This window comes from Equus quagga, chromosome 9 (assembly GCF_021613505.1).
Source record: "Equus quagga isolate Etosha38 chromosome 9, UCLA_HA_Equagga_1.0, whole genome shotgun sequence".
Taxonomy (NCBI): Eukaryota; Metazoa; Chordata; class Mammalia; order Perissodactyla; family Equidae; genus Equus; species Equus quagga.
In genome coordinates this window covers 70,252,707-70,279,861 of record NC_060275.1, presented here as the reverse complement: position 1 = coordinate 70,279,861, position 27,155 = coordinate 70,252,707, and the positions used below count along the sequence as shown (strand labels likewise).

At 44.4% G+C, this 27,155-nt stretch overlaps 1 protein-coding gene across 11 annotated transcripts in view; it reads left to right on the top strand.

Moving 5' to 3' along the window:
- The window catches only part of MAST4 (microtubule associated serine/threonine kinase family member 4), a 574,884-nt gene extending 550,074 nt beyond the window's left edge, over nt 1–24,810 (top strand). For 8 of the 11 annotated variants that reach the window (XM_046672109.1, XM_046672105.1, XM_046672107.1 and 5 more), the window contains 6 exons: nt 3,824–4,024; nt 6,357–6,586; nt 7,152–7,274; nt 15,514–15,650; nt 17,887–18,068; nt 18,433–24,810. In XM_046672109.1, coding sequence (XP_046528065.1) covers nt 3,824–4,024; nt 6,357–6,586; nt 7,152–7,274; nt 15,514–15,650; nt 17,887–18,068; nt 18,433–22,322 — 4,763 coding nt within the window. In that variant the 3' untranslated portion in view covers nt 22,323–24,810. The remainder of the gene's footprint in view (nt 1–3,823; nt 4,025–6,356; nt 6,587–7,151; nt 7,275–15,513; nt 15,651–17,886; nt 18,069–18,432) is intronic. The other 3 variants (XM_046672111.1, XM_046672110.1, XM_046672115.1) reach the window with 1 other exon arrangement.
- The last annotated feature ends 2,345 nt before the right edge of the window (nt 24,811–27,155 follow it).

The following is a 27,155-nucleotide window of genomic DNA, read 5'->3' as shown; positions in this document are numbered from 1 at the left end:
ACTATGATCAACTGTCCCAGACCCTCCTTAGTGCATGGCCACACAGCACACCCTTCTGGCTTCAGTTTGACCCAAGAGCCAGCCTTAGCTTTCACAGCTGGGTTTCCGTGAGATCCTTGGATGACAGTCAGAACACACTAAGGGAGGATGTTCTCTGTTGTTGATGCAAACGCATGTCTTGTGGAGTTGCATTTAGCTAAAATTAGGAGTAAGGGACAATATCAAATAGTCAAATGGTCAAAATTACCCTCACGAATGTCTTAAATCACCCATAAAATACAGTATAAAGCCAGTTTTCCCTCCAGTGTTGAAATGGATAGTTGTTTCTTTGAAGAAATTGGTTTTGTTATGGGGCCAGATTGTACCAAATAACTTCCCTCTCCGCGCCAGACCGTCGGTGAGTGCCAGAGGATGCTGTGCTGCCTCCATGCGTCTAGGACTGAGAGGGGAGAGGGCACACAATGCAAAGTGATATTTTCTGTGCATATGAAACAACTTCACTGCAGACAAAAGTTACCTTCCCTGGCTGGGTACCTGGACTAAAGAAACTCCTGAGACATCTTTGGCTGCTTGGGAGGCAGTCAAGGAGTTTTGGGTCTTTTCTGTGAAAGCACTTTATAAGGTCACTTTTGTGTGAAATAACCTTCCCAACAAGAGGAACAGTGTCTTCACAGATTTCTAAGATGTTGAATGTATCATGGAGACTTGCTGGCCCTTAGTAATGGAGGTATCCTCAGTAGGTAATCAAACTTGCACTTCCCTCAGAGCAAGCCCTTGAAGTGCATTTCACATGTTATTTGGTTTATAAAAATCTTATACATAGCATATCCTTCTACAGGGCAATGTGCGTTTATGCTTTTTTGAAAAAATAAAGCACGGATATGGCTTAGCATCGCTATAATAAATGTTTTCATTAAGTCATATTCAGTATGTTATATTGATAACCATGAATGATTCCAAGATTTTTCATGAATACTTTTTTAACTAACTGAATATTCATAATGTAAGGTTTTTTAAATCATTTCAGGAAAATCAATTTTACAGTCTGGGTTTATTTCAGCATCACTAAAAGTTTGGTTCTATGGAGCTGCACATGTGCTTATAGTTTATCATGGGTAAGAGTAATGTTGGGTTTCTCTCTTCCCTCTCTTCACCTCACTTCTGTTTCCATGTAGGATAATCCCACTTGTCTAATTCTTGCATAAAGCCAAGAGAATAGCAGTGAAGAAGTAGTGCAGGCACAACCTAGCAGTTTACGATTCCTGACCACTTTTAGCTCATGTTGGCAACCAAATCAGATGTAGATATCTCACTAGTTTCTATTTCTGGTTACTAAGGTCTCATCTGTTTCTTAGTTTGTTATCTTACTCTGCACAGAGTATACTTACCCCCATTTAAAACTTCTTAATATGGTGAGTTGTTGCTGACCTCTTCAGCCTACTCACTGTCAGAAGGGGAGGACGTAGAGGGAGGGGAACAGCATCTAAGCATTTGATTGATTACTTTCGTCATTTAAAAAAAACATCTGCCAAGGTCCTGCCATGCATTTTGATTAATAGATTCAAACCACCTTTCTCTCTGTCTCCCCCATACATACACTAAAAATAGACAAAGACCTTGGGGGCTGTAGACAATAGAGGGATGAGCTGATTTGCTCATAGCCAAAGGTAATTAGGGAATCTGAAAACCATGACTGTAGTAAAATTAAATTTGTTGATTTTTATATTCCTCCGCCATCAAAAAGGAAGAATCCTTGACATTTCCAGAACATTAAGGTGACATTATCTACCATTGGCAGAAAAGAAACACACGCTTATATACTGTGCTATGAAGCAAGAAGGAGGGGTGATAAAAGAGAACATTGTATATTCACACTCTGGCATTTAGGGAGGTACAGCTTTATACCTGTTTCTCTTTTTTCTTAACTACCTTGTATTTGAATCAGTGAAAAGTAAAAGTCTTGAAGTCTTAGGTGTGGTGCTTGAATGCATCCAACAAATTATTCATTGTAAAGAGATGCAGCTTTTCATTTTATACTTGTCAATGATCCCATCCAAACCAAACTAGGAAGGAAGAGAACGGAGCATGTAACTTACCCAAAAGTGAACTTAAGTTTTGTGAGATGAGATTTTCGATGTGTGAGGCAGTTTTTATCAAGGCCTTCGGCAGTTGATTTCTTTATTTAGAGCAAATGAAATAAATGTACTGTTAAGTGAGTTCAAGTTTGGCGTATGGGAGTAGAAAGATTGTTGATATTTGCCTTAAGATTGGCTTCCTTTGTGGGTCGGATGCTTGCCTCGTGGAAGCCCGTGAATCTTTTCCTGTACCTACGGCAAAGTAGACGGCCATGAACTGTGCTATGCCCACGCCCACTCTCCCACATCCCGGGCTTCCCCTTGCTTGGACCCCACCTGGAGGGTCTGTGCCACCTCCCATGAACTAGGGCCAAGCTTCAACTGTGCAACCAAGTGGTGTATATATAGCAGTGTCACCGAAATGCTAAAGTCTAGTCCTCACTCTTTTCTAGACAAAGAACATCGTGTGGTCAGCACTTTAAAATGTGCTAGCTGGTCTTTCAAAGGATCATTTATAATAGTATTAAATTCTCCGCTTGGATTGTTTTTTGTTAAGGTGATAGTAGTGGTGATGATTTTTAAAGCACAAGGGGCTTATATGTAGCATTTATAGGCAAAAATAAGATTAGCATTGTTTTTTCTGGATGGACAAAGATATATTATTAACGATTAAAAAAAGAAAGAAAACAGAAAACTGATAGGCTGTGAGAGAAGGAGTAGGAGAAACCAAAAGGGGTGGCCATTCAGCTTTTCTCTGGGGAACTCAGCATGGCACTTCTGCTCAAGAACTTTCTTTACTCTTGGTCTGTGTAGTCACCAGACCGACATGAGTGAGTTTTCATTTCTGTATCATCCTACATGGTTATATTATCTTATGATCCTCTGATGAGGGAAGTCCTCATTTTTTAACTACAAAAAAAAAAAACCTTCCATTTTATATTAAGAGTTAATAAAATTAAAGATAAAGAAAGCATGGCTGGCTTAGAGGGGAAGGAATTGTCCCACTGGTCCATTAACTTCAGGGCAGATCAGCACATGACAGACTATCTAAATTAAGAGGATGTAGTGAGCCATTGACTAATGTAGTGCGTAATATCCTCTGTCTTGTCTTTTGAAATTTACAAGGAGCTTAGAATGAAAGGAGGTGTATGGTGTGGGAAGTCAAAGGAGACACCTTAGGCACTTTTCTGTAAGTATTGTACCTGATCCTAGCATGAGGTGTGTCCTAGGAAGATGCTAAGAGATAACACAGGCATAAGCCTGCAATGGACTAATTAAATGATGTCCACAGTCAAAAAACCATTATTAACAGCGTTGCTAATCATGATCATTAGCAGCATAGTATAATCCTAGTATACAGTGGGCGGTCATGGTGCTCATAAGGTGATGTTTGGTTCGAGCATGGCCTTTCATAGTGGGTGGTGAGACTTGTCTTTATGAGGGTTGTAAAATACAGATTCGGGAAACTAATTATTCTCCTCATTAAATGGAGGCATCTACTGACAATTAGCAGACTTGTGTATAGGTAGGATGAAACCTAATGGATACCTCTTTCGTCTTTTCCTCCTCCATGTCACCTTTCTCAAACCAGTCATGTGTTGTTAACGTTTGCCTGACCCTCTGAGGACTCCTGAGCTGCGTGGGAGTGTGTTTCCAGCCTCTGTCCTTCCTTTTCTCTCTCCTCCCCTCTCCCCACCCCTCCTATCCCAGATTTTCCTGAATGTGTTTATTCCTTCTTCTTTGTACAGTTGGCAGTTTTTCAGAGCACTTGGATCAGATAAATGGACGAAGCGAGTGTGTGGACAATACAGATAATTCCTCAAAGCCATCCAGTGAACCCGCTTCCCACATGGCTCGGCAGCGATTAGAAAGCACAGAGAAAAAGAAAATCTCGGGGAAAGTCACAAAGTCCCTTTCTGCCAGTGCTCTGTCCCTCATGATCCCAGGAGGTAGAGAGACATCAACTCGCATGAAATTGTGTGATTTGTGCATGTGCCCCCGCTTCCCCCAGGGGACTGCTGATTGAGTTGCAAGATTGCTTGAAGCAGGGACCAACGGTTGGTGTCCCAGCACAGCTCCCTCCAGCATCTCCCTGCAGGACGTCCAGAGCTCCCAGGGAGCATGTGTGGTTCACTTCCTCTCACTTCTTTCTGCAGTGGGAGATGAGGCTTCCTTCCCACAAAAGCTTTTTCTTTTATTTGTTTTCTTTCCTGCTCTCCAAGTTAAGTGATAAATTTCCCTCCTCTGAATAGTTTTTCTTCCTAGACTATTCATCATTTATATACTTTACAGAGCTGTTTGCAGCCTCTGTGTTGGAAAGCTAAGTATAGTTTTTCTCATCTAATTAATGAAGAAATAGAAAGAACATAAGTTTTTCATTTCTGGGGATGTAGAGAGTCAGACAGCGCTGAGACTGTAAGTTCTCTCAGGCCTGTCTGTTGAGCTCTGCTTCCTCCTACTGGTAGTCAAATCATTTTCCACCCAGTATTAGAAAACTGCACTTAATTATGGTTTTGTTGAATTGCGGTATTGTTCCACAACCTGATTTTGCCTCTGCTAATCACTATGTCCATAGTAATTCCACTGGCAGAGGTGAAATACACACCCTGGTGGTTGTGACTTCTCACTCAAATGACAGCAAGAGAGTGGAAGTGGGAATGAATTATGTTGCAGATGGCTTGCATTTGGAAGAATGCAGACCATGTATAAAAGAGATTGTTTACATTTTTGAAATTTCAAATTTGTGCAGAAAGAAATTGGATATAAACAAATGCTCATTTGGGGTTAGTGCGTGTTCGAGCATATTCTGTTTTCTGGGAGATGTCCCATTTAGCGCCATAAAACAAACACCTATCTCCCTAGTTTGAATGAATGTTTATATTCGAAGGCAATGGCCTCAGGGCAGCCGCAGTCAGGAAGATAAGTGTGATGTGGTCCAGTTCACTTCTGAAAGCTGGTGAGAAAGCCTACGTCATGGGAAAGTAGAGAAATCATTCCCTTTGGAGAGATAAGGGAAACCGTCATGAGTTAAAGAATTGGAGGCCTGACTTTTTAGCAGTTTGGTTCTAATGTTTGGTTAGTCCCTCAGTCCCCTTCCTGCTTGCATGTTTTGAAGTTCTCTGCCCACCAGGGTATGTCTCTTCACCTGGCCTCTGGATTAGATAGAAGGTAGTCAGCAAAACAGCACCGCGATGCCACATGAAGTCAGAGAGTGCAGGAGCACGCATAGTGATACGTTTAGCTTTATTCTACTTTGGACAGACATAGAACTGGAACAATGATAGTAGTATGACGCTTTCAGCCTACTGTGGCCATGATGATACTCATCGCGCCTGGTGAGTTTTCAGTAGTGCTGGGCACTCTGCAGCCTGGCTCCAGCTGAGCTCACATTTCAGCCTCAGCATCTTTTGTACATTATTCTTTTTCTCAAACACCCACAATTTCATATCACCAGCTAAAGTCTGCTTCGATTCACATAGATGGAACAGTGATATGAACTATAAATTAAAAGTGTGTTTGCTTATAAAATAAGGAAAACAGCGTAGAATTGGTGTTTTGGAGTATGAACTGAGTTTCTCTTAAAATTTCTCTATTTCACCTGCATTATCCTCTTGGAAACCATATGAAAATTGCAGGTAATATATGAAGAGAATCAGTTGTAACCATAGTAACAAGGAGTGATTCTTTTATAGAGAAGTTGCCATTTCATTGTTTTCTTGATCAAATTCTTTAATAAGTAATAGTTCAATAATAGTGTAAAAAGCAGCTAGCAAATTGGAAATCATGGTCCTGGCCATGGGTGTTTGAAAAGGACTGTGATAAAGTTATTTAGGGCAAGGCTTGGAGTCTAAGAACTGTTTACTGTGGTCCAGAGTCCACTCTCTGTGAGGCTGTGCTCAAAAAATTCATGCATCCATCGCTTGTTTCCTTAATTAAAATAAAATGAATTCAATAAAACTATCACAGCCAGATAGCAGCTAAGTTTTTTGTGTGTTTTCATTAGTGTAGGAAACAAAGAAATTATGATTTTAGAGTATTAATTGAAAAATTAATTAAAATAGAGAACTTTTGAAATTTCCTTGACAAGCTTCTGTTTTGAAATCCATGCTAGTTACCAACATAAATATTTTTAGACCATTTCTTCTTGCTTCTGCTATTAGAAGTGAATGGACTTGTTTTGCGACTATGCTCCCAGTCCTGACAGGGCTGGCATGGTGAGGCTGGCTGCCTGGACGTTGGCGTGGTCAGGATCAGCTTTGATGACTGGCTGCTTTCTTGCAGATATGTTTGCTGTGTCTCCACTGGGAAGCCCAATGTCTCCCCATTCCCTGTCCTCCGACCCTTCTTCTTCACGAGATTCCTCTCCCAGCCGGGATTCTTCAGCGGCTTCTGCCAGTCCCCATCAGCCCATTGTGATCCACAGTTCAGGGAAGAACTATGGCTTCACCATCCGCGCCATCCGGGTGTACGTGGGAGACAGTGACATCTACACGGTGCACCACATCGTTTGGGTAAGACCAACAGTCTCTCATCCTTGTTAGTTTTTATTCCTAGCCAAACTGGAGAATGGACAAGTTGGCTGAGGCATAGTTAACAGCAAATGCATTTTCTCTTAAGCTGCCATTTGGGACCTGTTCCACTTCTTTTTAGGGCTTTTTCCCTTTATCTATGTGGTGGAATTGAATTTAGTGAAAACTAACCCTTTCTCATAGTTCTGTCCGGTTTTCACATTTGATTGTCCACTCTTGGTACCAGTCTGGTAGAAATAGTCAAAGACAGTCCTATTTCCATCCTTTTTTCATTCTCTTCTTCTTAGTTTTTTCCCTGGTGTTCTTTTAAAAAAATAAAAATAGAAACAAAACAAAACACCTTCTCAAATCACCTGAAATTTCTTAGGAAACCATAGGATTTATCCCATTTTAGGATGATGGCAGAATGGAATAGTAACCATGCCTTTTTGATTTTCTCTTAGGAGTTCAGGATCATTTGCTAATTAACTCAAAATATTCTGCCAGTAGAAACAGTAGGGTTGTCATTTGTTTGCTTACAAACATATGCTCTCCTCTTGGACTTTAGAATGTAGAAGAAGGAAGTCCAGCATGCCAGGCTGGACTGAAGGCTGGGGACCTGATCACGCACATCAATGGAGAACCGGTGCATGGACTTGTCCACACAGAAGTGATAGAGCTGTTGCTAAAGGTATTGTCCTTTTTATGTGGTAGCCATAGAGATGAAGCAGGTAGCCAGAAAGAAGCAGTACCAAGAGTTCTATGCTTGAGTTCCAGAGTTTGTCTCTGTGGCATACCCATGCATGCACAGTCTCATTGCTGAGAAAGTATGGAGTAGTCTAAGGTTTAATGTAAAGACAAATATGTCATGAATTCTCTGGTTTTGTATTGTGAAAAACATGTTCCTATATCTGCATAATCACTTCCTAATTTAATTTTGCTTCTTATTCTAAATTATAAATAGTAAGCGTTCTCTTTAAGTACCTCACATAGTAAAATCTGTTTGAAATCACCTAGCCTGAAGGTGATTTTCTTCAGGAACATTCACTAGCTTTTATTCTAGCATGGTAGAAGACAAACTGGTATTAAACTATGGGGTCTGATCTGAAAGCTTAGTCTGAGAGTTGGATTTGCTTTGAAAGATAGAAGCGTGAATATATACACATAGACTATAAATTATAGAAGTAGGTAGTAATCAAAGAAGGGGTTCTAGCAATCACTGGGCCTTTTCTTCCCTCGTACCAAGGAATTTGAATGGAGATCAGTTTCTATTTAACATGTAAGCTGAATAAAACCCATGAAGTCAGAAGCTCAGAAGAAGTATGAATGTGAGAAGAGAGAGAGTCTGCAGTGGCCCTCTCAGTTCTGCTCTGTGCTTTGCCACCTGCTGACCATAGAAGATGGTGATAGCCCCAAATCTGGATCTGGTTGAAACAAATACAGATGAATTTGAGTTTGATTTTAAATTTTTTCAGAAAAAGAAGACGAATTTATCTGTGTTCAGAAATGCAGTCTCTAGTTGTAGGATGATTTTACAAGTCAACAGATTTTGGATGATCTCTTGCTTCATGAGCACTGTAAAGGGCTATCTGAGGCCACCAGACAGAGGTGTAAACCATAGCTTCAAATAACCTACAGCCTGTTTAGGGAAACACAGCATCAACACATAGGCGTAATTTGAATACCATCCATGGAGAGACTGTTTCCAGAACACTTGCTCTGAGCCAGGTACACTAATGACATTGGTAACACAGAATTAAGGCATAGTCCTTGCCCTCGAGAAGCATGGGAGACGTAGGAGATATCTATTAGCAGATAAAGGACAACTTAATTAGTCAGGGCTGTAGCAGGGAGAAGCCTGTCATACTTTTGGAGATAATATTCTATGAGTGGGAAGAGGTATCACAGGGAAGCGACATTTAACTGGAACTTGAAAGAAAAGTAGGAATGTGGAAGGTACTACAGGGAAGTGGGTATGCAAAGCCTTTCAAAAGTAAGTACAGTTAGATGACTTTTCCCCTTCTTTTTCTGTCATTCCACAGCCAACACAAGAGTGTTCTTAAAAAGATTGAGGGTCTGACCCAGACTCCAGGAGTGGAAATAGCATATATATTCAAAGGTCCAGTGTGAAGTGGTAGATTGTGGAAGTTGTTGCTGTTGATTAATTCACAGCAGTAATGAGATTGTGGTCTTAGGCTCAGGCGCCTTGGAGGTTGGGAGCTGGCTTTGCTGTCTTCTTACCCACAGGGCTTTCCCCTAACTCTGACCAACTTCCTTACAAAGGCATGCTATTGATCACCGGAGGGATAGGACTGAATGTCGAGAGAACACTGCAGAGCCATGGGCTCTGTTGGAAATCAGCTTATGCTCGTTCTGAACACAGGGAATCTGACAGCAGCTCTTCAGGAGAGATGAGGAGTTACTGTTACAGCTTCCCCATCATCCCAGCGCTTACCCACTGCCTGGTGTATATATGGGTGGATACTCAATAAATATTCGTGGAATCAAGGTGAACCACGGGGTGCTCCTTTGCTTGCTGTCCAGAAGTTACCACAGGAGGAGCCAAGTGCCACAGGACTAATTTTGTCATGTCTTGACTCATGTCTTGATGTACATGCCATTCAATTTGGTAGTGAAAGCCTAAAGATGGCCGGAGTTAGTCTACACTTCACAATATGGCTACTGAGTACAAACAAATGCCACTTGTGGCACCTGTGTAGATAAGACCTGGTTTTTTAGTTTCATTCACCGTCTGTCTCTGATAGTATTCTTTTTCCAATTGCCGTGGAATGGCTCTCTCAGAGTAAGCGTCCAAGAAATGCGAGGCAGAGCAGGATTGCTGACTTTGAGATCCCTTGGCTGTGAAAGTCACCTGAAATGACCTCAGACTCCCCAAGACGAAATTCCAGGAGAGGTACAAAGATTCCTGAGTCTGACTAGCTGCTTATCTCGTAATACCTGAGCCTGTGGTCCCGGGTACGCCATTGCTGACTCACAGATCCACCCTTGTGAGTAAGGGCCCAGGGAGGTTGTTTCGGTTTTTTCCCTCTGTCTCCTATGTCTGTATGTAAGCATTTCCAGTTGGTTGGGGACTGTGAAGGGAGGCATGCAGAGCATGTTATCTGTCTCTAAACTGTTCCTTGAGCTTTTTAATAGCTCACCTTGACCCTTTGTTTTAGATAATACGTCTGTTTCCTGGGTGAGCTCCTCTTAGTTGTTATTCATCCTGTCAGAGCTTTTCTAGATCTTGGCATCAGCAATTAAAAGGTCAGAGGGGTTTTAAATGGTGACACGTGTTTGGCCTCTACATCCTTTATAACAGTATTGTGTCACCTGCTGCGTGGCTTTTGCCACAGCATAGCTCTACATCATTTCTTCTATCTGCTCATAAAATCAGAAGAAGAAATAATAAGTTCAAATATATGTCTTTGGAAAATGAGGCATTTGTATATTTTTCTGAGACATAATTGATGACTTTTATGATTTATTTTATAAAGTATTTTAATAGGATTCTGGATTTTAAAACCTGTCTTCCTGCTTCTATGAAATTTGAATGTACCTTTCTTCTCAAGGTCCCTGGCAAGGTCTCTTGGCACAATCAAATGATCTCATTTATAACATTTTGCTGCATCTTGTTACGGAGTGTCTTCATTCCTGGATCTAGTCAGTGTGTGTCTCTGAAGTTGTGTAAGCATGCTGTGTGGAGAGCCTTTGGCACCCTTCGAAGCGGTGGCGTGCTCTGTCACAGATCCAAGTGGAGCATTCTGCCTCTCATTTGTAAGGAAGCACTCCAGAGGAGTACACAGTGTAATGAAACAGAGAGGACACAGGGATTTAATTATCTTCCCAGTGAACTGTGTAATCAACCAGCAATTCTTGGACAAATTGTAAAGTACCTGGCATCTACAGTGGGCTCCTATGTGCCATCACTGACAGAACATCAGAGTGGTAGCTGTATTTTGGTATTCTTGAATGCTATTTACACGATGTTTTATACTTGCAGACTACTTTACAGAATCTCAGGACACCCTCAGAAAGAGGGGTAGGAGGCATCACCTAGGGCTGTGTGTGTATGTTGGAAGTACATACATAATACTCACTTACCTTTTGGATCGTGAACATAGCAAGCATTTTCCACGTTTCATGTCTTCACGTTTGGTCTCACGTATCCTCACAACTTCAAAGTGAAGCTGCTATGGAAGCGCTAACTTACATGCATAGGGAAACTCGTCCAGAGTCTCTGAGCATCCCAGGTCCGTGGAGTTACAGAATCTCATGGCTGTCCAGATCAACTCCCCATTGGCTCTGCGAATACCTTAAAATATGCTCCTCAGGTTGCCTCAAACCCCTCCTGCCACCAGGCCTTAATGGCCTCCTTTTGTCTTTCAGGTAGCATTAATCTTTGTAAAAGAACTTCTTAAATGCACTGAAATCTTTCTGTACCTACTGCAGTGGTGGGTGGAGGCCATACAGACCCCGTCCTACCCCTGCTCACGGGACAAAGTGCCCGCTGAACCTCTCTTATCCAGGAAACTTTGTTCAACCAGGTGGCTTTCTTAGGATAGTATTAATTTAAATCCCCACTGCATAAGAGAAGATCTGAAACTTCCTCAGCTCCTGCTTCAAAGATTTCCTTTCCACAAAGTCTGAGGAACCTCTGGATGCTAAAATGGGAGCCATCCAATAGCATCACTACTATCCTCACATATTTGCTGAGCCCCCAAAATGTACAGAGCATTGTGACAGGTACTGAAGGGTCACACAACAAACGGCACATCAGAATAGTAGTTGATAGAGAGTGCTTCACACAAATGAACTCATGTAACCCTCACAGCCTGTGAGATAGGTGCTATAAATGTCCCCATTTTACAGATGAAGAAATCAAAGCAGAGGGAAGTTAGCAAAGCAACCCAAGCTTCTCTGCCAGGAAGGAGCAGAAGAGGATTTGCACCCTGGCAGCACGGCTCTGGAGCCTCTGCTTTCCACCGCTACACCATAGTGCTCCAGACGTGCCGCTCTCCGATTGCCAGTGACTGCCAGTCCAGTGTTCACAGGAGAAACCAGTGGCACTACCAGGCTACAATCACAGTGTCAAACATAAGGAACAGACTGTAAACATAGCCAAAGTTCTGAAAGAGAGATGGCCTTCCACCAGGATGGACAGGGATGAAGATTGGGGGTTATCTGTGTCGGGCTGTGGAGAGTTAGTATATGGGAAGGAGGTGCGGGGTGCTATCAGCAAAAGAAAGAGGGGTGTAAAAACACAAAGGCAGGAGAGCTCAAAGGACTTGAGGTGCTTGAGCAAACCAGTGTGGCTGGAGCCTGGGTTCATATATGCGGTGAAGTGTGCAAGATGGCTGGGACTGGATTATGGAGGGTGTGCATCAGGGCAAGGACACAGGTATGCAGGAAGAGCACCATTTCCCCTGTGCATTTTGCAGAGGAAGAAATGTAAAAATAGTCTCATTCGCTGAGTTACCCGAGGCCCACTGGTAAGCTAACTTGGAGCCAGACTGAGAGAAGGGATTGGATAGCCTGACTTCTGCTGTTGTGTTCAGCACAGCCAGTCCCACCACGCCCTGATCACACAGATAGTTTAAAGTAAAAGTGAACTAACTGAACATTTAACAGACTGCTGGCCCCATTTTTTGTTGTTATTTTTTAAACAAGTGGCACAGAATTTCTCTGATGAGAGGTTGCTCGTTCTCCAAAAGAATTTATTGAGGATGAAGCGACCCAGTGAGCCGCCTTGGCAGCAAGTTCAGGCAGCACTTGCTGTAGCTGAAGGATCCACCAGGTGGCAGGCTTCATATTTCTCACCTATTCTCTATAAAGTTATTTTTCCAGTCATTTACCATTTCCATGTTTATTGATGTTTCTAACCAAATATTTGCACACAACATCTTTCGTGTATTTCCCTTAAGGAAGTTATCTCTTGGCGTATTTCCATAAGTCGAGTGAACTGTCCTCTGCCACAGCCATGTGTAGGAACGAGAAAATTGGGTCTGATTTTTATAGGGGAAGGGACATTTGTACAGAGCCTAGTGACGTGCTCTGATTTAGCAAGCCCTGGGCGTAACTGTTTTCTGGTGAGAAGTGTTCAGCATTTATATTATACGCAGTTTATACAATGTTTATGATATTATTATGTGTTCTGGACAATCTGATGCTGTGATTGTTCCACCTGTCAATCCAGTGCCTGGTACCCTCACCACCACTCGCCAGATACAAGCTATGCACTCTGCTGGAACAAGAGAGTGGGGAGGATCAGGGCCTGCGCTGCCCATGGGAGTGAGCACTGGTGGGAGAGCCAGGAGAGCCAGGTTTGGGGTCTTCCATCGGGCTCTGCAACCTTAGGAAAGAAGCAGCTCAGTGCCTCTGAATCCGTCTTCCTTATCTAGAATGCAAAGATAATCCCTTCCCTATATATGTCATAAGGTTGTGGAAAAAACAACCTTCACCACTTGATTGTAAAAATAAAGTAAAACAATATATGTGAAAAATAATATTCAAAATGTGCTTTTAAAATGCCAGGTGGCATTGTTAGCCTCTTATAGATAAAGATGTGAAAGTCGGTGCTGAGTTGTCTTAGGAAAGGGTAGGACTGGATTCAGGCTCGGGGCGCGTGCACAAGAGCCGCCCCCCGTGATCATTATAATGGCTCTGTGTGTCCACGCTGTGTAGGAATGTGGAAAAGCATTGAAAAAAGCTTCAGTGAAAGATGCACTCCACCCACATCTGTTGCCCTTTTCCTTCACCTAAGGCATATAGGAAAAACTAGAATTTTAGCATGATCTCACTCAATTCATAAAGAGAAGACACCATTTCAAACAACCTTCATTGGTAGACGTTTCATAAGCTGAATTTTCTGTTTGAAGAATAAATAGAATGTCAATCTCTACTATCAGATAAAGGTTGTTTTTTTTTTAAGTTTTGGTATTTGCATATAGAACATTTAATTTATTCTTTTAGAATGAAAGTAATATTTTTTTTCTTGTTCAAGTTCAAACCCAATTTCCCTAAAATATTTTTTTTTTACAATTATGACCTTAGGTATGGCATTGTTTGCTCTTAATTATATAAAGAACTCTAAAATCAATAAGAAAATACGAAGACTTTCCAATTCTAAATTGGATATAAGACGTGGACAAATCGTTCCTTAAAGAAACACAAATGACCAAAATAAATGAAACAACATCCAGCCTGCTAATTGTCCAAGAATGAAGATTGAAACTTGATATAACTTTTTTCTACAAAATGGATAATTTGTTTAATGTTAATATTCAGTTCTGACAAGGCTGCGTTGAGATAGGTATTCATGTGCTTCTGGCAAGAGTATAAATTGACATAAAGGTTCTAGAAAATAGGCTATCAGTATGTACCAAGAGTCTTTAAAGAGTTCAGATATACCTTTAGATTCAGTATTTTGAGTCTAATTACATAATCTAAGGAAAATGTCAAAGGTTAGGATAATGATTTATAGATAAGGATATTTATTTCAACTATTAGATTTAAAAAGTAGAAACCAATAGCAGTAAGGAAACAGTTAACTGTTGGCTCACCCATCTCAGGGAATATTATTATACAGCCAATAAAAATTATGTTCTTAGAGAATACTCGATGAATGGAAAATTTTTCAAAGTTATGTAACGTGAAATGAAAAAGGAACATAAAACTAAACATTAGATTAATTAAGATTAAGATTACTTGTAAAGTATGTCTATATATGCACATAATTTATACATGCCTGAAAAAAAGACCAGCAGGAAATATACTGAAATATTACCAGTGTGAGCTGGGTGGTAAGCTTCTCAGTCATTTCTATTCTTTTGTTTATGCTTTACTCTTTTCTTCTTGTAATGGCATGTGTTACTTCCCAAATTGGGGGTGGTGGGGGATGGGACACTGGGTATTAACATTAAAACAGTCAGTTCCTGTTTTCCTGTCCTCTGTCAGCACTGTGCTTAGCTCCCTCTCACTTAAGACCACTTAGAGCTGATTTGCTAGGTGCAGGCATAGACCTTTTAAAAGGCCCTTCTCCTTAGACTTCTTGTCTTTCAAGGTAATTAGGGCCATCTGTGACTTTGAAAAGACATGTTTCTCCCTAGTTTTTAAGAAATTCAAGAAGAGGTCATTGGTACCAAAGTGAAGGGGATCAGTCCTGCCCGCCTGCCCTGGGCAGGCCCAGCACCTCTCAGCTGCCTTCTGACTCCACTCTCAAATCCGTCCCCGGGGTCTGCCCAGCAAGCCCCTGTCCCAGGGCCCAGTGAAAGGGCACAGAACCCAGCAGGCATCACCTCACCACGTGTGCCCTGGTTAAAGAGAGGCTGTTTCATACTAGCTGGTATAAACTTTCCAGCTCTGCAAGCTGACAGGCTTTATGGTGATAGAAAAGGAAGCTTTTAAAATAATTAAAAATGAAAGTTGCATTCAATTTTGCTACTTTATGATTTCTAGGTCAAAGGGAAAACACAAAAAGGAGGCAAAAGAAAAAAAAAAGTCAACCAAGAGTAAGCAGCCCTTGGGCACAGTTATACTTAACACATCTGGATGAAGAGAACAGTATTTATGGAGCCCTTTCCATGTGTCATGCCTGGTGTGAAAGGCTTTAGCATCACTGTCTCATGCCGCGCTGAGAGGTGTGCCTCTCCTGTGAGAGAGTACAGCAGTGAAGGCAGAGGGAGGAGGGGCAGCCTGCTCAGCCTGCACTGAACTCAGGTCTCTGGAGCCCACCCTCCTAAAGAAACCTCACATTTTGCCTACCCCCAGGTTGTATTCCATCAGGACTGTACTGCTTAAGGGTTATTTAGAAATGGAAGGCCTTCAGTATGTATGTCCTTATGGATCTTTATTGTCTTTGAATCTCCTCTTTGTTCTCATCTTGTTTCATCATAGCATCTCCCTTTAATGCCATCCCGTTTTGTTTATAGAGTGGAAATAAGGTGTCAATCACTACTACTCCATTTGAAAACACGTCAATCAAAACGGGACCAGCCAGGAGAAACAGCTATAAGAGCCGGATGGTGAGGCGGAGCAAGAAATCTAAGAAGAAAGAAAGCCTAGAAAGGTTAGTTAAAGCAGTATTCTTTGTGAGTGTGGTATATACCCATGTCAGAGGAAGGTTACTCCTTACTTAATCAAATATGGGAAAGATCCATTTCTCTGTGAGAAATTTTACACTGTGGTTCACATATACATACACGTTAAAGTTCATATTCTTCATAGCATTATTTTTCATAGTGAAAAGATTCACATAGTTAGATTGTAGAATTTTCTTTTTCTCATGCATGAGGACCATGAAAAGCCCTTTGCTGTTTCTTAAGCCTCTAGACTTCATTTCAGTTGAGTTAGATTTGAGGAACTGAACCTTCAGACAGTCTTCAGCATTAAATCTACATTTAATAATGTCCTTTACATTATCTAAAAACAAACAGTTGTCAGGGCTGGCCTGGTGGTGTAGTGGTTAAGTTCACATGCTCCGCTTCAGTGGCCCAGGGTTTCACAGGTTTGGATCCCGGGTGTGGACCTAGCACCGCTCATCAAGCCATGCTGTGGCGGCAGACCACATAAAATAGAGGAAGAATGGCACAGATGTTAGCTTGGAGCCAATCTTCCTCACACACACACACACGCACACGAAAAGTAAGAATAAACAGTTGCTATTTTTTAAATGCCAGATATTCTAAAATAGCTATATCTGTAAACCAAATAAGCCTAGAAATAAAAGGGCTTTTCTGGGCTTTGTTTTACTGACTGAAAATCTGACCCAGTTCCACGTTTGTTCTGGGAAGCATGGCACCTTTTTGTACTCTGTGCAGACACGGGCAAGATGTGGTTGTGCTTCTGGTGGGGACATTTCTTGCCAGGCAACTGTCTGGATGTACTTCCGGCATGATGCCACAGCACCCCTCCTTTACCCACTTGGATCTGGTGTACCTGATCACATTAAAAGGACTTTTGATGATAGAAATGTAGGAAAGTAAGCAAATGAAAACGGAATGCTTATTAACTCCAGGAAAAATAAAGTTATACAAGAAAGGAAATGAAACTATGCTTTACTTGGCCCACCTGTGAACAATATTTATAATGTAAAATTTAAAAAAAACAGTTTCTAACCAAATATTTGAGTTTAGCTTCGTTGGGAAGGATAGAAAAGGGGAAGTGTATGTGGTCAGAAGGTGGGAGCAGGTGATATAAGAGCTTAATTTTCATCTTCTGTGGTACAAAATCAACAGATAATTTCTAAAACTGAAAAGCTAAAAAACGGTATAAGGCATGTTACTTAGGAATATGCAGACAACTGGGAGAAGAAACAGTAGAAAGTGTTTCTCTGCGGGGTGGGCAAATGGCAGAGTAGGGAGTTGCTATTTTTCATTATAAGTTTGTAAAACTATTTGACTTTTTAACCCAAGTACACTTATTACTTTGATTAAAATGACACACACAAATTCTGAGATCCTTCTTTGGGAGGTGTGTGTGTCTGTGTGCACTGTGTGTTTGGACTGTGCCCTAAGTCATACAGAACGCACGGTTTCGGGGGTGGCAGTGTTGGACTTCCTGCTTAAGTTCACACGGGTGAGTCAGGCTCACATGATGGTAGAGGAACTCTGCAGCCACCTGCACTTCTAAGCCGCCTGAAGCTGTGCTTTTGGCTTTAAGATGTGCTTGTCGAGCATTAGATACACATTTGCTCCTGCTGCAGCTTGGTGTCTGCTGCCCTGCTGGTATGAGAAGCTTCAGTTCGCCTTTGTCATTTTTTCTATGTGAATGCACAGCTTACATTGTCTCTAGGAATACTCAAGAGCCCACCCTGGAATAGGCATAGCCAGAGCCCCCATAGAGAAAGCCTCTGCCCATGTATCACAATTAAAGGAATTCCATATCCCAGATGAGGATTTTTCTTCCAGAGCTTTACTTTGTATTATCTTTTAATTAAATTGTGTCAGCGTGTCTGGGGCTGTGTACTCAGAAGCCTTCAAGCAAAGAACACCTTCCTCATAAACCTGACAAGTAAATAAATGAATGTATACTTAACATATTTCATATTTTTCCTAATTTCTCAGCTCTTTTTAAGGTGTTTGGAATTAAAAGAAGAGAGCTTCCACTGTGTACATCAAAGACTCTTCCTTTCTAAGTCATAAAAAAGTTTTTAACATAAAGATGGGATGCCGCTCTTTAGTGGGATGTGCCATCATACCACTGTTTCTGGCACAGAGGTGTGAACTCAATACACTGAGGTTGTCAGGAGGCAGGAGTGGTTCTGAGTGTACAATCTGATCAGTTTTCTCCTGTTTTCACTTTAGGAGGAGATCCCTTTTCAAAAAACTAGCCAAGCAGCCTTCTCCTTTACTCCACACCAGCCGAAGTTTCTCCTGTCTGAACCGATCCCTGTCATCCGGGGAGAGCCTCCCGGGGTCTCCCACTCACAGCTTGTCTCCCCGATCCCCTACGCCAAGCTATCGCTCCACCCCCGACTTCCCATCTGGTGAGTAAGAGGCCTGCCTAGAAGGCAGGGAGAGCTGAGAGGGGGTCAAAGTCACCACCTGAGATCCTGAAAGACATGGGGCTTCTCCCAGCTTAAGGAAGCAGGTTGAGGATAAAATGATAGAGAACAGGATTTATAGGGAGCTCATAAAATATGGCTTTTCGGACCATTAAAAAAAGACAGCAAGTGTTGGGTTCCACCTTGGAGCAGGGGAGGTTTATCTGAAAAGTGTTTATTCGTTAGAGTTAGATGCTGAGACCATTTGCTAACCTTTACCTGAGCTTACCTAAAAAAGTTTGGCTGGAAGCATGGAAAGAAAAGGGAAGCTGGCCGTTGCTCACAGTGTTCTGTTTTCCACCCACAGGTACTAACTCCTCCCAGAGCAGCTCCCCAAGTTCCAGTGCCCCCAATTCCCCAGCGGGGTCAGGACACATCCGGCCCAGCACTCTCCATGGTCTGGCCCCCAAACTCAGCGGGCAGCGATACCGGTCCGGCAGGCGCAAGTCTGCCGGCAACATCCCACTCTCCCCGCTGGCCCGGACACCCTCTCCAACGCCACAGCCCACCTCCCCGCAGCGCTCACCATCGCCTCTGTTGGGACACTCACTGGGCAATTCCAAGATCTCTCAAGCCTTTCCTAGCAAAATGCACTCCCCTCCCACCATCGTCAGGCACATCGTGCGGCCCAAGAGCGCAGAACCCCCGCGGTCCCCGCTGCTCAAGCGCGTGCAGTCGGAGGAGAAGCTCTCTCCCTCCTATGGCAGTGACAAGAAGCACCTGTGTTCCCGCAAGCACAGCCTAGAAGTGACCCAGGAGGAGGTGCAGCGAGAGCAGTCGCAGCGGGAGGTGACCTTGCAGAGCCTGGAGGAGAACATGTGTGACGCGCCTTCGCTCAGCCGGGCCCGGCCCGTGGAGCAAGGCTGCCTGAAGCGCCCAGTCTCCCGGAAGCTGGGAAGGCAGGAGTCTGTGGACGACCTGGACCGAGAGAAGCTGAAGGCCAAGGTGGTGGTGAAGAAACCAGACGGCTTCCCTGAGAAGCAAGAAGCCCACCAGAAATCCCACGGACTTGGAAGTGATTTGGAAAACCTGTCTACTTTTAGGTTAGAAGAGAGGGAGAAGAAAATGTATCCCAAGGCTTTAGAAAGGTCAAATCACTTTGAAAGCAAAGCAGCCATGCAGGAGACCCAGTCCCTGGGCAGTCTGCTGAAAGATGCTCTCCACAAGCAGGCCAGTGTGCGGGCCAGTGAGAGTATCACCTCGGATGGGGCAGCAGCTGGCTACGGCCCAGCACCCGGGGACCACAGCCAGGGCACCTGTGACTTCAAACGAGCCTCCACTCCTGGTACTCTCCAAGACAGTCTCTGTCACTCCACTGACAGGTCCACCTCTGGGAAGGGGGACAACACGGAGAAGGCCCCCCAGGCCAAGGAGTGTCTCCGATGTGAGAAGTTAGACAGCAAGCTGGCTAATATTGATTACCTCCGAAAGAAAATGTCACTTGAAGACAAAGATGACAGCCTCTGCAGTGTGTTGAAGCCCAAGGTGACATCTAGTACCCATGAATGCCTGCTCGGAAACCCCGTCCGGCCAGCGGGCGGGCAGCAGGAGCCCCTGCCAGCCTCCGAGAGCCGAGCATTCATCAGTAGCGCCCACGCAGCTCAGCTTAGTGCTGTCTCTTTTGTCCCTCTCAAGGCCTTAGCTGGCCGGGTGGACAGTGGAGCCGAGAAGCCGGGCCTAGTTGCTCCTGAGTCACCTGTCCGGAAAAGCCCCTCGGAGTATAAGCTGGAAGGTAGGTCTGTGTCATGCCTGAAGCCAATTGAGGGCACTTTGGACATTGCTCTCCTGTCTGGACCTCAAGCCTCCAAGACAGAGCTGCCTTCCCCAGAGCTCGCACAGAGCCCCAGCCCGGGCAGTGACGTGGGGCCATCTCTGCCACCGGCGCTCCCCAGCAGTGGCGGGAAGAGAGGTGAAGTTTCTAGTCAGAGGGAGCCTTCCCCTGCCAACTTCAAGACGAATAAATCCTACCTGCTTGAGCCTCGGTTCCAACCACCCAGTCGGGGTCTCCAGAACTCACAAGCATCTTCTCTGCCTGACCCAGAGCTAAAGCAGGACAGGAAAGTCTCTCATGCTGCCAGGAGCCCCATGACAGTTGCGGAAGGTGGTCCCCAGCGGAGAGAGGGTGGCCCCAGCAAACACCAAGACCACAGCCCCGACACCACACTCCTCCCCTTCCTGGGGCAGAACCTCCATGGCGCCGACCCACCCAGGCTGCACAGCCCGCTCCCACCCGAAGGTGCCCCCTTGAGGGAGAAGCAGGGACAGAGGGAATCGTCTGAAAGGGGCCCTTCCACAGCCAGAAGCGAGTGGACTAGTGCAAGGGCTGATGTCCGCAGAGACCCCTCTGCGGAGCTGCAACCTCCAGAAGATGCTAAGACCAGTGACAAGTCCAAAAATCTCCCCTCTGTGAGCAGAGCCTACCCAGATTTCTACACACAGACCCAGGCCGTGGAGAAAACGTGGGAGCCTTGTGGGAAAACGATCCACAAAGATGGCCGAGAGGAGGGGAGGCTCCTGGCCAGAGAGGACTCCTCTTTGTATTCAGTGGGGACTCCTTGGGACAGGGAGCTGGGCAAGGGAAGACGTGGCATGGAACCCAAGCTTGAAGCACCCCCTGCCAGGCAGTCTCTGCAGCCACCCGGAACTGGGAGTGGGAAGAGTGAAAAGCTCTCCGGTTTCCCATCTTTGCAGAAAGACAGTCCCAAGGAAACAGAAAGGAAAGAACAGCCTCTACAAAAGCATCTTAGCAGTAGCTCTCAGCCCCCACTGATCACCAAAGAACTGCCCAGCCTGGTCGCTCGGCAGCATTGCAATTCACCAAGCCACCCTTCAGGCAGAGAGCCCGGGAGCAAGCCCTGTGCTGCAGAACCCAGCCCGGGCCTGCAGGGCCCTCCCAAGCCTGCTGCTGTGCACAGTGAAAGCAGCCCCCACAAGCCCAGGCCTGGCCCTGACCCGGGCCTGCCAAAGTCTAAGCACGCAGACAGGCCCCTCTCCTCGCAGAAGCCGAGCGCTGGGGCTGCGGCGGGACAAGAGCCTGGCGCCCAGCCGCTCGGGGGCCCAAGCCGCGAGGGCAAGGGCAGCGCTAAGGATGTGGTGGGTGCGCTCCCTGCCCTCCTAGGCTCCCGGCACGCAGCCGTCGATGCGGTGAGCCAGGGACCAAGTGGGTCGTCAGCCCCACTGCACACCGAAGGGGGTCCTCTAGACAACAAGCTGAAACCCGCCAGTGGTGGGCGCACCCCCGAGATGCTGGAGAAGCCCGCGCACCTGCCACGGCAAGGACCCCCGGGCCTTCGTGAATCGGTGGACCAGAAACCTCCCACTGTCAGTGAAAAGCAGAACCTGTCTCCAAAGCACCCCAAACCATCCACTGTGAAAGACTGCCCCCCTCTGTGCAGACAGACGGACAAGAGCCCCAGTCCGCAGGCGCCGCCCGCGGACAGGAAGGCCGAGGGCCCGAGGGGCTGGGAGGCGGCGGGCGCGGCGCTGGAGGGCCGCCTTCCCCCGGCTCCCGGCGGCGAGGCCCGGCCCAGAGGCGACGAGCGGCCGGCGGCGGCGGGCAAGGGCTCCCCAGAGGCCAAGCGGAAAGGGCTGGGTCCCCAAAAGCCGCAGAGCGAGGCAGACAAGCCCGGCGGCATGAAACGCTCGGCCTCAGCCACCGCGCAGAGTGCTGTCCGCTCTGCTGCCCCCGCGGAGAAGTCTCTGAGCCCCTCCTCCGGCCCCGCTGAAGCCAGACCCGTGGGCCGCGAGGCCTCCGCCACCAGCGGCGACGCCTCTGCCACCAAGGCCAGCGGGGCCACGGCCGAGCCCGAGGCCTCCAGCAACAGGGACCATAGGAAGTCCCTGCCTGGGGGGGATGGCAGAACCCAAATGACCAAGAGCGACTCCATGCCGTCCTTCCGGAGCTCCACCGTCACTCTGGAGTGGCACCACCCCAACCCAAATGTGGCAGGGGGAGCCGGCCCCCAGGACAGGGCCCTCTCAGTAACTGCCACCATAGGAGAAACCAAAGGGAAAGAGCCTGGCCCGGCCCAGCCTCCTCAGACTAGGAAACAGACCGTGGGCAGAGAGGTGACCAAGCTGTGCCCAGCGCCCACCGCTGACCGCCCGGTCGCCCTTCCCTCTGAGAAGGACTCTGTGGTCCGGCAGAGGCGGGGCAAGGAGAGCGGGCGGGGCAGCCCTCAGAAAAAGGCCTCGTGAGGACACAGGGCCCCTGGGGACCCGGGAGACCCGACCGGAGCGTGTCACTGAGTCTTGACTACCTTGTGAAACCAGCACTGTGTGGGCATGTCTGCCAGGCCGAGCCTGGAGCCTCAGTGAGAAGGGGAGAGAGAAGGAAGTGGGGGAAAGAGAGACGGGACTTCTTCCAAATGCCTTCCCGATTGTAACCGGTAAAACTGTTACCAGAGAGTGTTTGTACAAAAAAAAAAAACCTTTACAGTTGAGGGTTGTCGAGGAAAAAGATTTTCTCTGTAAATATCTAGCAACGCGTTTGGTTTGGGATGTGGAGGTAATACCTTGCTGCTGATTGCGTTGTTCACTCCAGCTTTTTTTAAAATGAGGTTTTTGCTTTACCACTTATGATGTAGTAATGACGCAAAAGGGTTACAACGGGATGTATGTAAAAGTAGAGATGCGCCCATGTTCATGTGTGAACACATCCACCCACATGTTTTGGTTTGTGGTTTAAGAGAATATTTCAAGGCTACATTTTGCTAAGTTAAAACAGTCTACGTAGAGTTAAAGATGAAAGAAAGCCCTAAATACCGTAGATTGTGACTTTTATGTTTTTTTTTAACCAGAGATTTTGATAGTACTGTATCTGGCCTACCTATGTTTCCAGATCTAAAGCAAGAATTACTCTAATGGCTGCATTTGGAATCCTCCTCCATTAGGAATGGCCAGAAAAATGGAGCTAGCGGCTTTCATTTCATAGTCATCCTAATGGACATTTTGATCCTGGGTCCAACTGTCTGAAAGGCTAGTTGTCCTTGTCTGTGGTGTGTACGTCGGGTCTTCACCCTAGGCGGAGCGGGGGCTATGAACACACGTCGACTGCGTTTCTGTTCTCTTGCTTTTCCTCCTTCTCATGCTCTTAAACTCAGGCCTTTATGCTATGAGTCACTAGTCCAAGAAGCACACAGTTTGTAGGAGTTCTGTACCAGCCCTGCTTTTGAGCAAAAAGGAAAATTCCTGGCTGCACACAAGTCTGCGAGTACTTAGGTTGAGTAATAAGCATCAGGCATTGGAAGAAATGTTAAATTTGCTTTTTTGAGGAAAAGGGGGGTGGATTTTGGCATCATAGCATATATATTAAGGAATAATCAGGACATCAGATACATTTTAATACATAGCTGGGGCCTTATGTTGTAGATGAAGCTTGCTGTTTTTAGCAAGTTCCTGGGTTTCACATTCCTTTCTGATGCATCGAGTAGCTCCATACATTTCATAACATGGTCTCTTTATTTGTATGCAAAAAAAAAATACTGTATTAATAAAGAGCAGCATTTTTGTAACAAAAAGACTTGTTGGAGCTATTTGGTGCTTGAATGTGACTGTCCTTTTTACTTTTGCTAAGCCTTATTTAAATTTTGTATACCATGGGATATGTAGAATTTGTCAAATCACTTTAGTGCTGAGGGGGTTTTTTGTTTGTTTTTTGTTGCAGTTTTTCCTGGTGGCTTGTTTTCTATTGTAAGACAGCACTTGCTGACATAAGTACTAAGGCACTAAGAGAAACACACACAGATAAGTATTTATAAGTTGCTTGGGATCCATAGCAGGATTTTTTGTTTTGTAAGAGAAAAAAATTGTCATTAAATACTAATCTAGCACCCTAACCCCCTCGGAGATGTCTTAGTATCTTCAGGCTATAAAATTGTTCATCTAAGCGCAGCAACATCTTACAGCCCTGTGGATTGTAAATCATTTACCTTTACCGAGGCTATAAACTCCGCTCCAAAAACAAAGGCATCATTTAATCTACTGCCTGGTTGTCCTTCATTGTAAGATAGGTTGACAACGGCAAAACAGGAAAGAGTCTCCTTGTCCCTCACCTTTTTCCCCATGCAGTTTTAGCCATTCCCCGTTACTATGTTGTGAAATTGTAGAAGAAACAAATACTTTACGAGAACTTCAATGAGTTTCAAAAGCGGTCTCAGCATTTATAATTCGGATCTGTGTTTGGCGGTTGTCATAACGCAATCCTTCTGCACTCAGACATCGAGACAGGTCTATCGGGGAGGTAGTTCATGGTTTACAGCCTTTGCTTTTTAACTGTCCAGTTTCCTTTAAAGCACAACTAGCTGCTTGTTTACAAATGATATTTTTATGTATATTTTGTATAGTGTATTATCATTTTTGCCAAATATGTTTTTGCATTTTGGATGAGTAAAGAGTACCTGAGGTTGCATTCATGTAGTCCCTGTTTGTTGTAAACCTCTCCAATCAGCTGGTAGAAGTTCTCCTGTGTTCTCCTTGGTCCGTCTCCTGTGATTGTAAGATGTGCTCCTCGGTAGTACTCCCAGCTGTAGATTTACCAGCTTAAAAGTTTGTTAGGATCTGTGCAATAAAGTGTTTGCGGTCTTATTTTCTCTAAGAAATTCCCTATGGATGTCATAATTGTTGTATATTGAACAAATATTTATACTTATGCAGTTGCATAACATTGAAATAAAAATTTAGCATGAAAAGATTATGACTAAGTTTTTTCCCATATCAACACATACATACCGTCTCCAAAATGTTACTGAATATAACTCTATATTATGGAAAAAAGTATGAGTTTTTGCAGATTGCTTTTCGTTAAGTGGAATGTTTGTTAATTTTTTTTAACTTACACAAACATGTTCCATTCTTCAAGATTAAGTTCTTCCGTTTTTCCATTCTTCCTTTAACTCCTTCTTGTCTTTTCTACCAACCTTCTTTCTTACCTGCAGAACTTACCAGTTACCACACCACATTTACCGTCTTCACTACAGTCTTGGGAAGAGGTGTCCTTTCTAAGTGACACCACCTCCTTCAATTCTCCCCACACCTTGCTCCATGGATGACCATTATGTCCTTTCATCTTTCTTTTCCTCCCCTCCCATCTCCTCCCTCATAATTAAAAAACATGGAAACCATCAGGAAGGAAGGAGGCAACCTAACATTTACTGTCTACCTTCTATATGTATACTGAGTACTAGACAAGGTGCTTTTCATCTGCCATCTCATTTGATCCCAACACAATCCTCAGACCAAATGGTGGTGGCATCCCATTTTACAGATGAGGAAACAGGCCCAGACAGGCTATGTAATTTGCTTAATACACACCCTGTAAAGAGAGTTTGGATTAGAATCCAGATTTTTCTGGTTTCTTTCTAAAGCTCTTGACCTTTCTAAACATTAGCAGCTGTCATATAATTGAATTCACATCCAGGCCCCTCTACTGATGATCTAAGCCATCTCATTTTTTTTCTTTTTTTATGTGCAGGAAAGTCATGGTGCAAAATGACACATTTGATGACTGGTGGGAAACTATGAGCCAAGGAATCTAATCATTCTCTGTAATAGGGCTCCTTTATTAGTTCTAATTAATCAGTAAGGAATTTCCCATCTAGCATTTTCAGTTCACAACACAAATGTAACATGAAAAAGTGTAGCTATATTAACTACAGAACTTCACTTCCTTCCATATAGGCCAGGTATTAAGGAACTCAATGGTAGGGTAGTTCTCTAAATTTAATTTTCCTCCTACCACTATGTTTTTAACTCATTCCTCTTTTTCTACCTCCTACCCCAGTTAATAATGTACTACAAGACTCATATATCAAGGGAAGCTAGAAATAACCATAGCTTTGTTGAACCTTGGTTTCATTACTTTTTGCATATCTAAAGTCAGTCAATCTGGCCCAGGTTGAAGTTCTCTGGCAATTTAGACACCTCGGACCCCAGACTGGAGTCATTTAGCCCCAGTCCTCTTAGAAAAACATGCAGCAGCATCTCTCTGATTTCTGGGACCATGCAGTTCAAAAGACAAACTCTCATAGCATCGCAGCTGGACGGTAGGGCTGTCAATCCCAGGACTTGATGAAAGCAAGCACTTCAAAAGGACAGTCTGCTCCGAGGCTGGAGTTCCCTGTACACTGACAGGCCAGTCATGTCTGTTCAGATATGGGGAAAAGAAAGATCACATGCTTACCAGTCATTGCCCCACACAGCTTTACAAAAAGTCTATTAATACTGTAGAGCTGAAAGCCTCTAACAAATATTCGTCTGCTGTTTCATTAAGCATTGCCCGGAGAGGGCTGTCAGCAGCCAGGAGGAGAAGAATGAAGATGTTTGCAAGGCCTGAAGCAAGCATGTTGCAGCTGCCACATCTCCATATGTCAGGCTGGCATCACCCTTTCCTCCAGCCCTAACCTGTCTGAATAAAAATGCTTTTCCTGAAAGTCCTGTCCCTTTGGAATACATACACTACGTTAAACAGTCCTGTGCTGAAGTGACTTGCCCAGGCTGGAGACCATTTACTCTTGTCAGGACTGAGGGCAGTTCCTGTGGGCGCCCACCCAGCATCCATCATTGTGGCACCACGCTGTAGTGTGAGTCCCAGCTCCTCAGCCTTCTGCCCCATTTAAATGGGGATCCTTAAAACAACTATAGCTCCTTCTGTCCCCAAGGAAAAGGAAGAGCAAATCCTAAAGCTTGAGCTTGACCGTTTGAGTTTGAAAACACAAAGCTTTAGAAAAAGGCTTTCTCCCTTCAGTACCTATAAATTCTTACAACCAACCAGTTCTCTTTATTTATGAAAACAAAAAAAGTCTTTAAAAAACCCTCATTTTCTCTTTATTACACGATATAGGTTCATTGAAGTCAAATTAGAAATACAGGAAAGCAAGAAAAAAATGTTTGAATCATTGCAATCCCACCAGCCACTCTGTCATTCTTCAATTTATATATATTTTTTATTTTCAAAACAAAATGAATGGGCATGATGTTTAGTAACCTACTCTTTTGCTTAGTATTAAATCTCAAGTATATTTCAATGTCTAT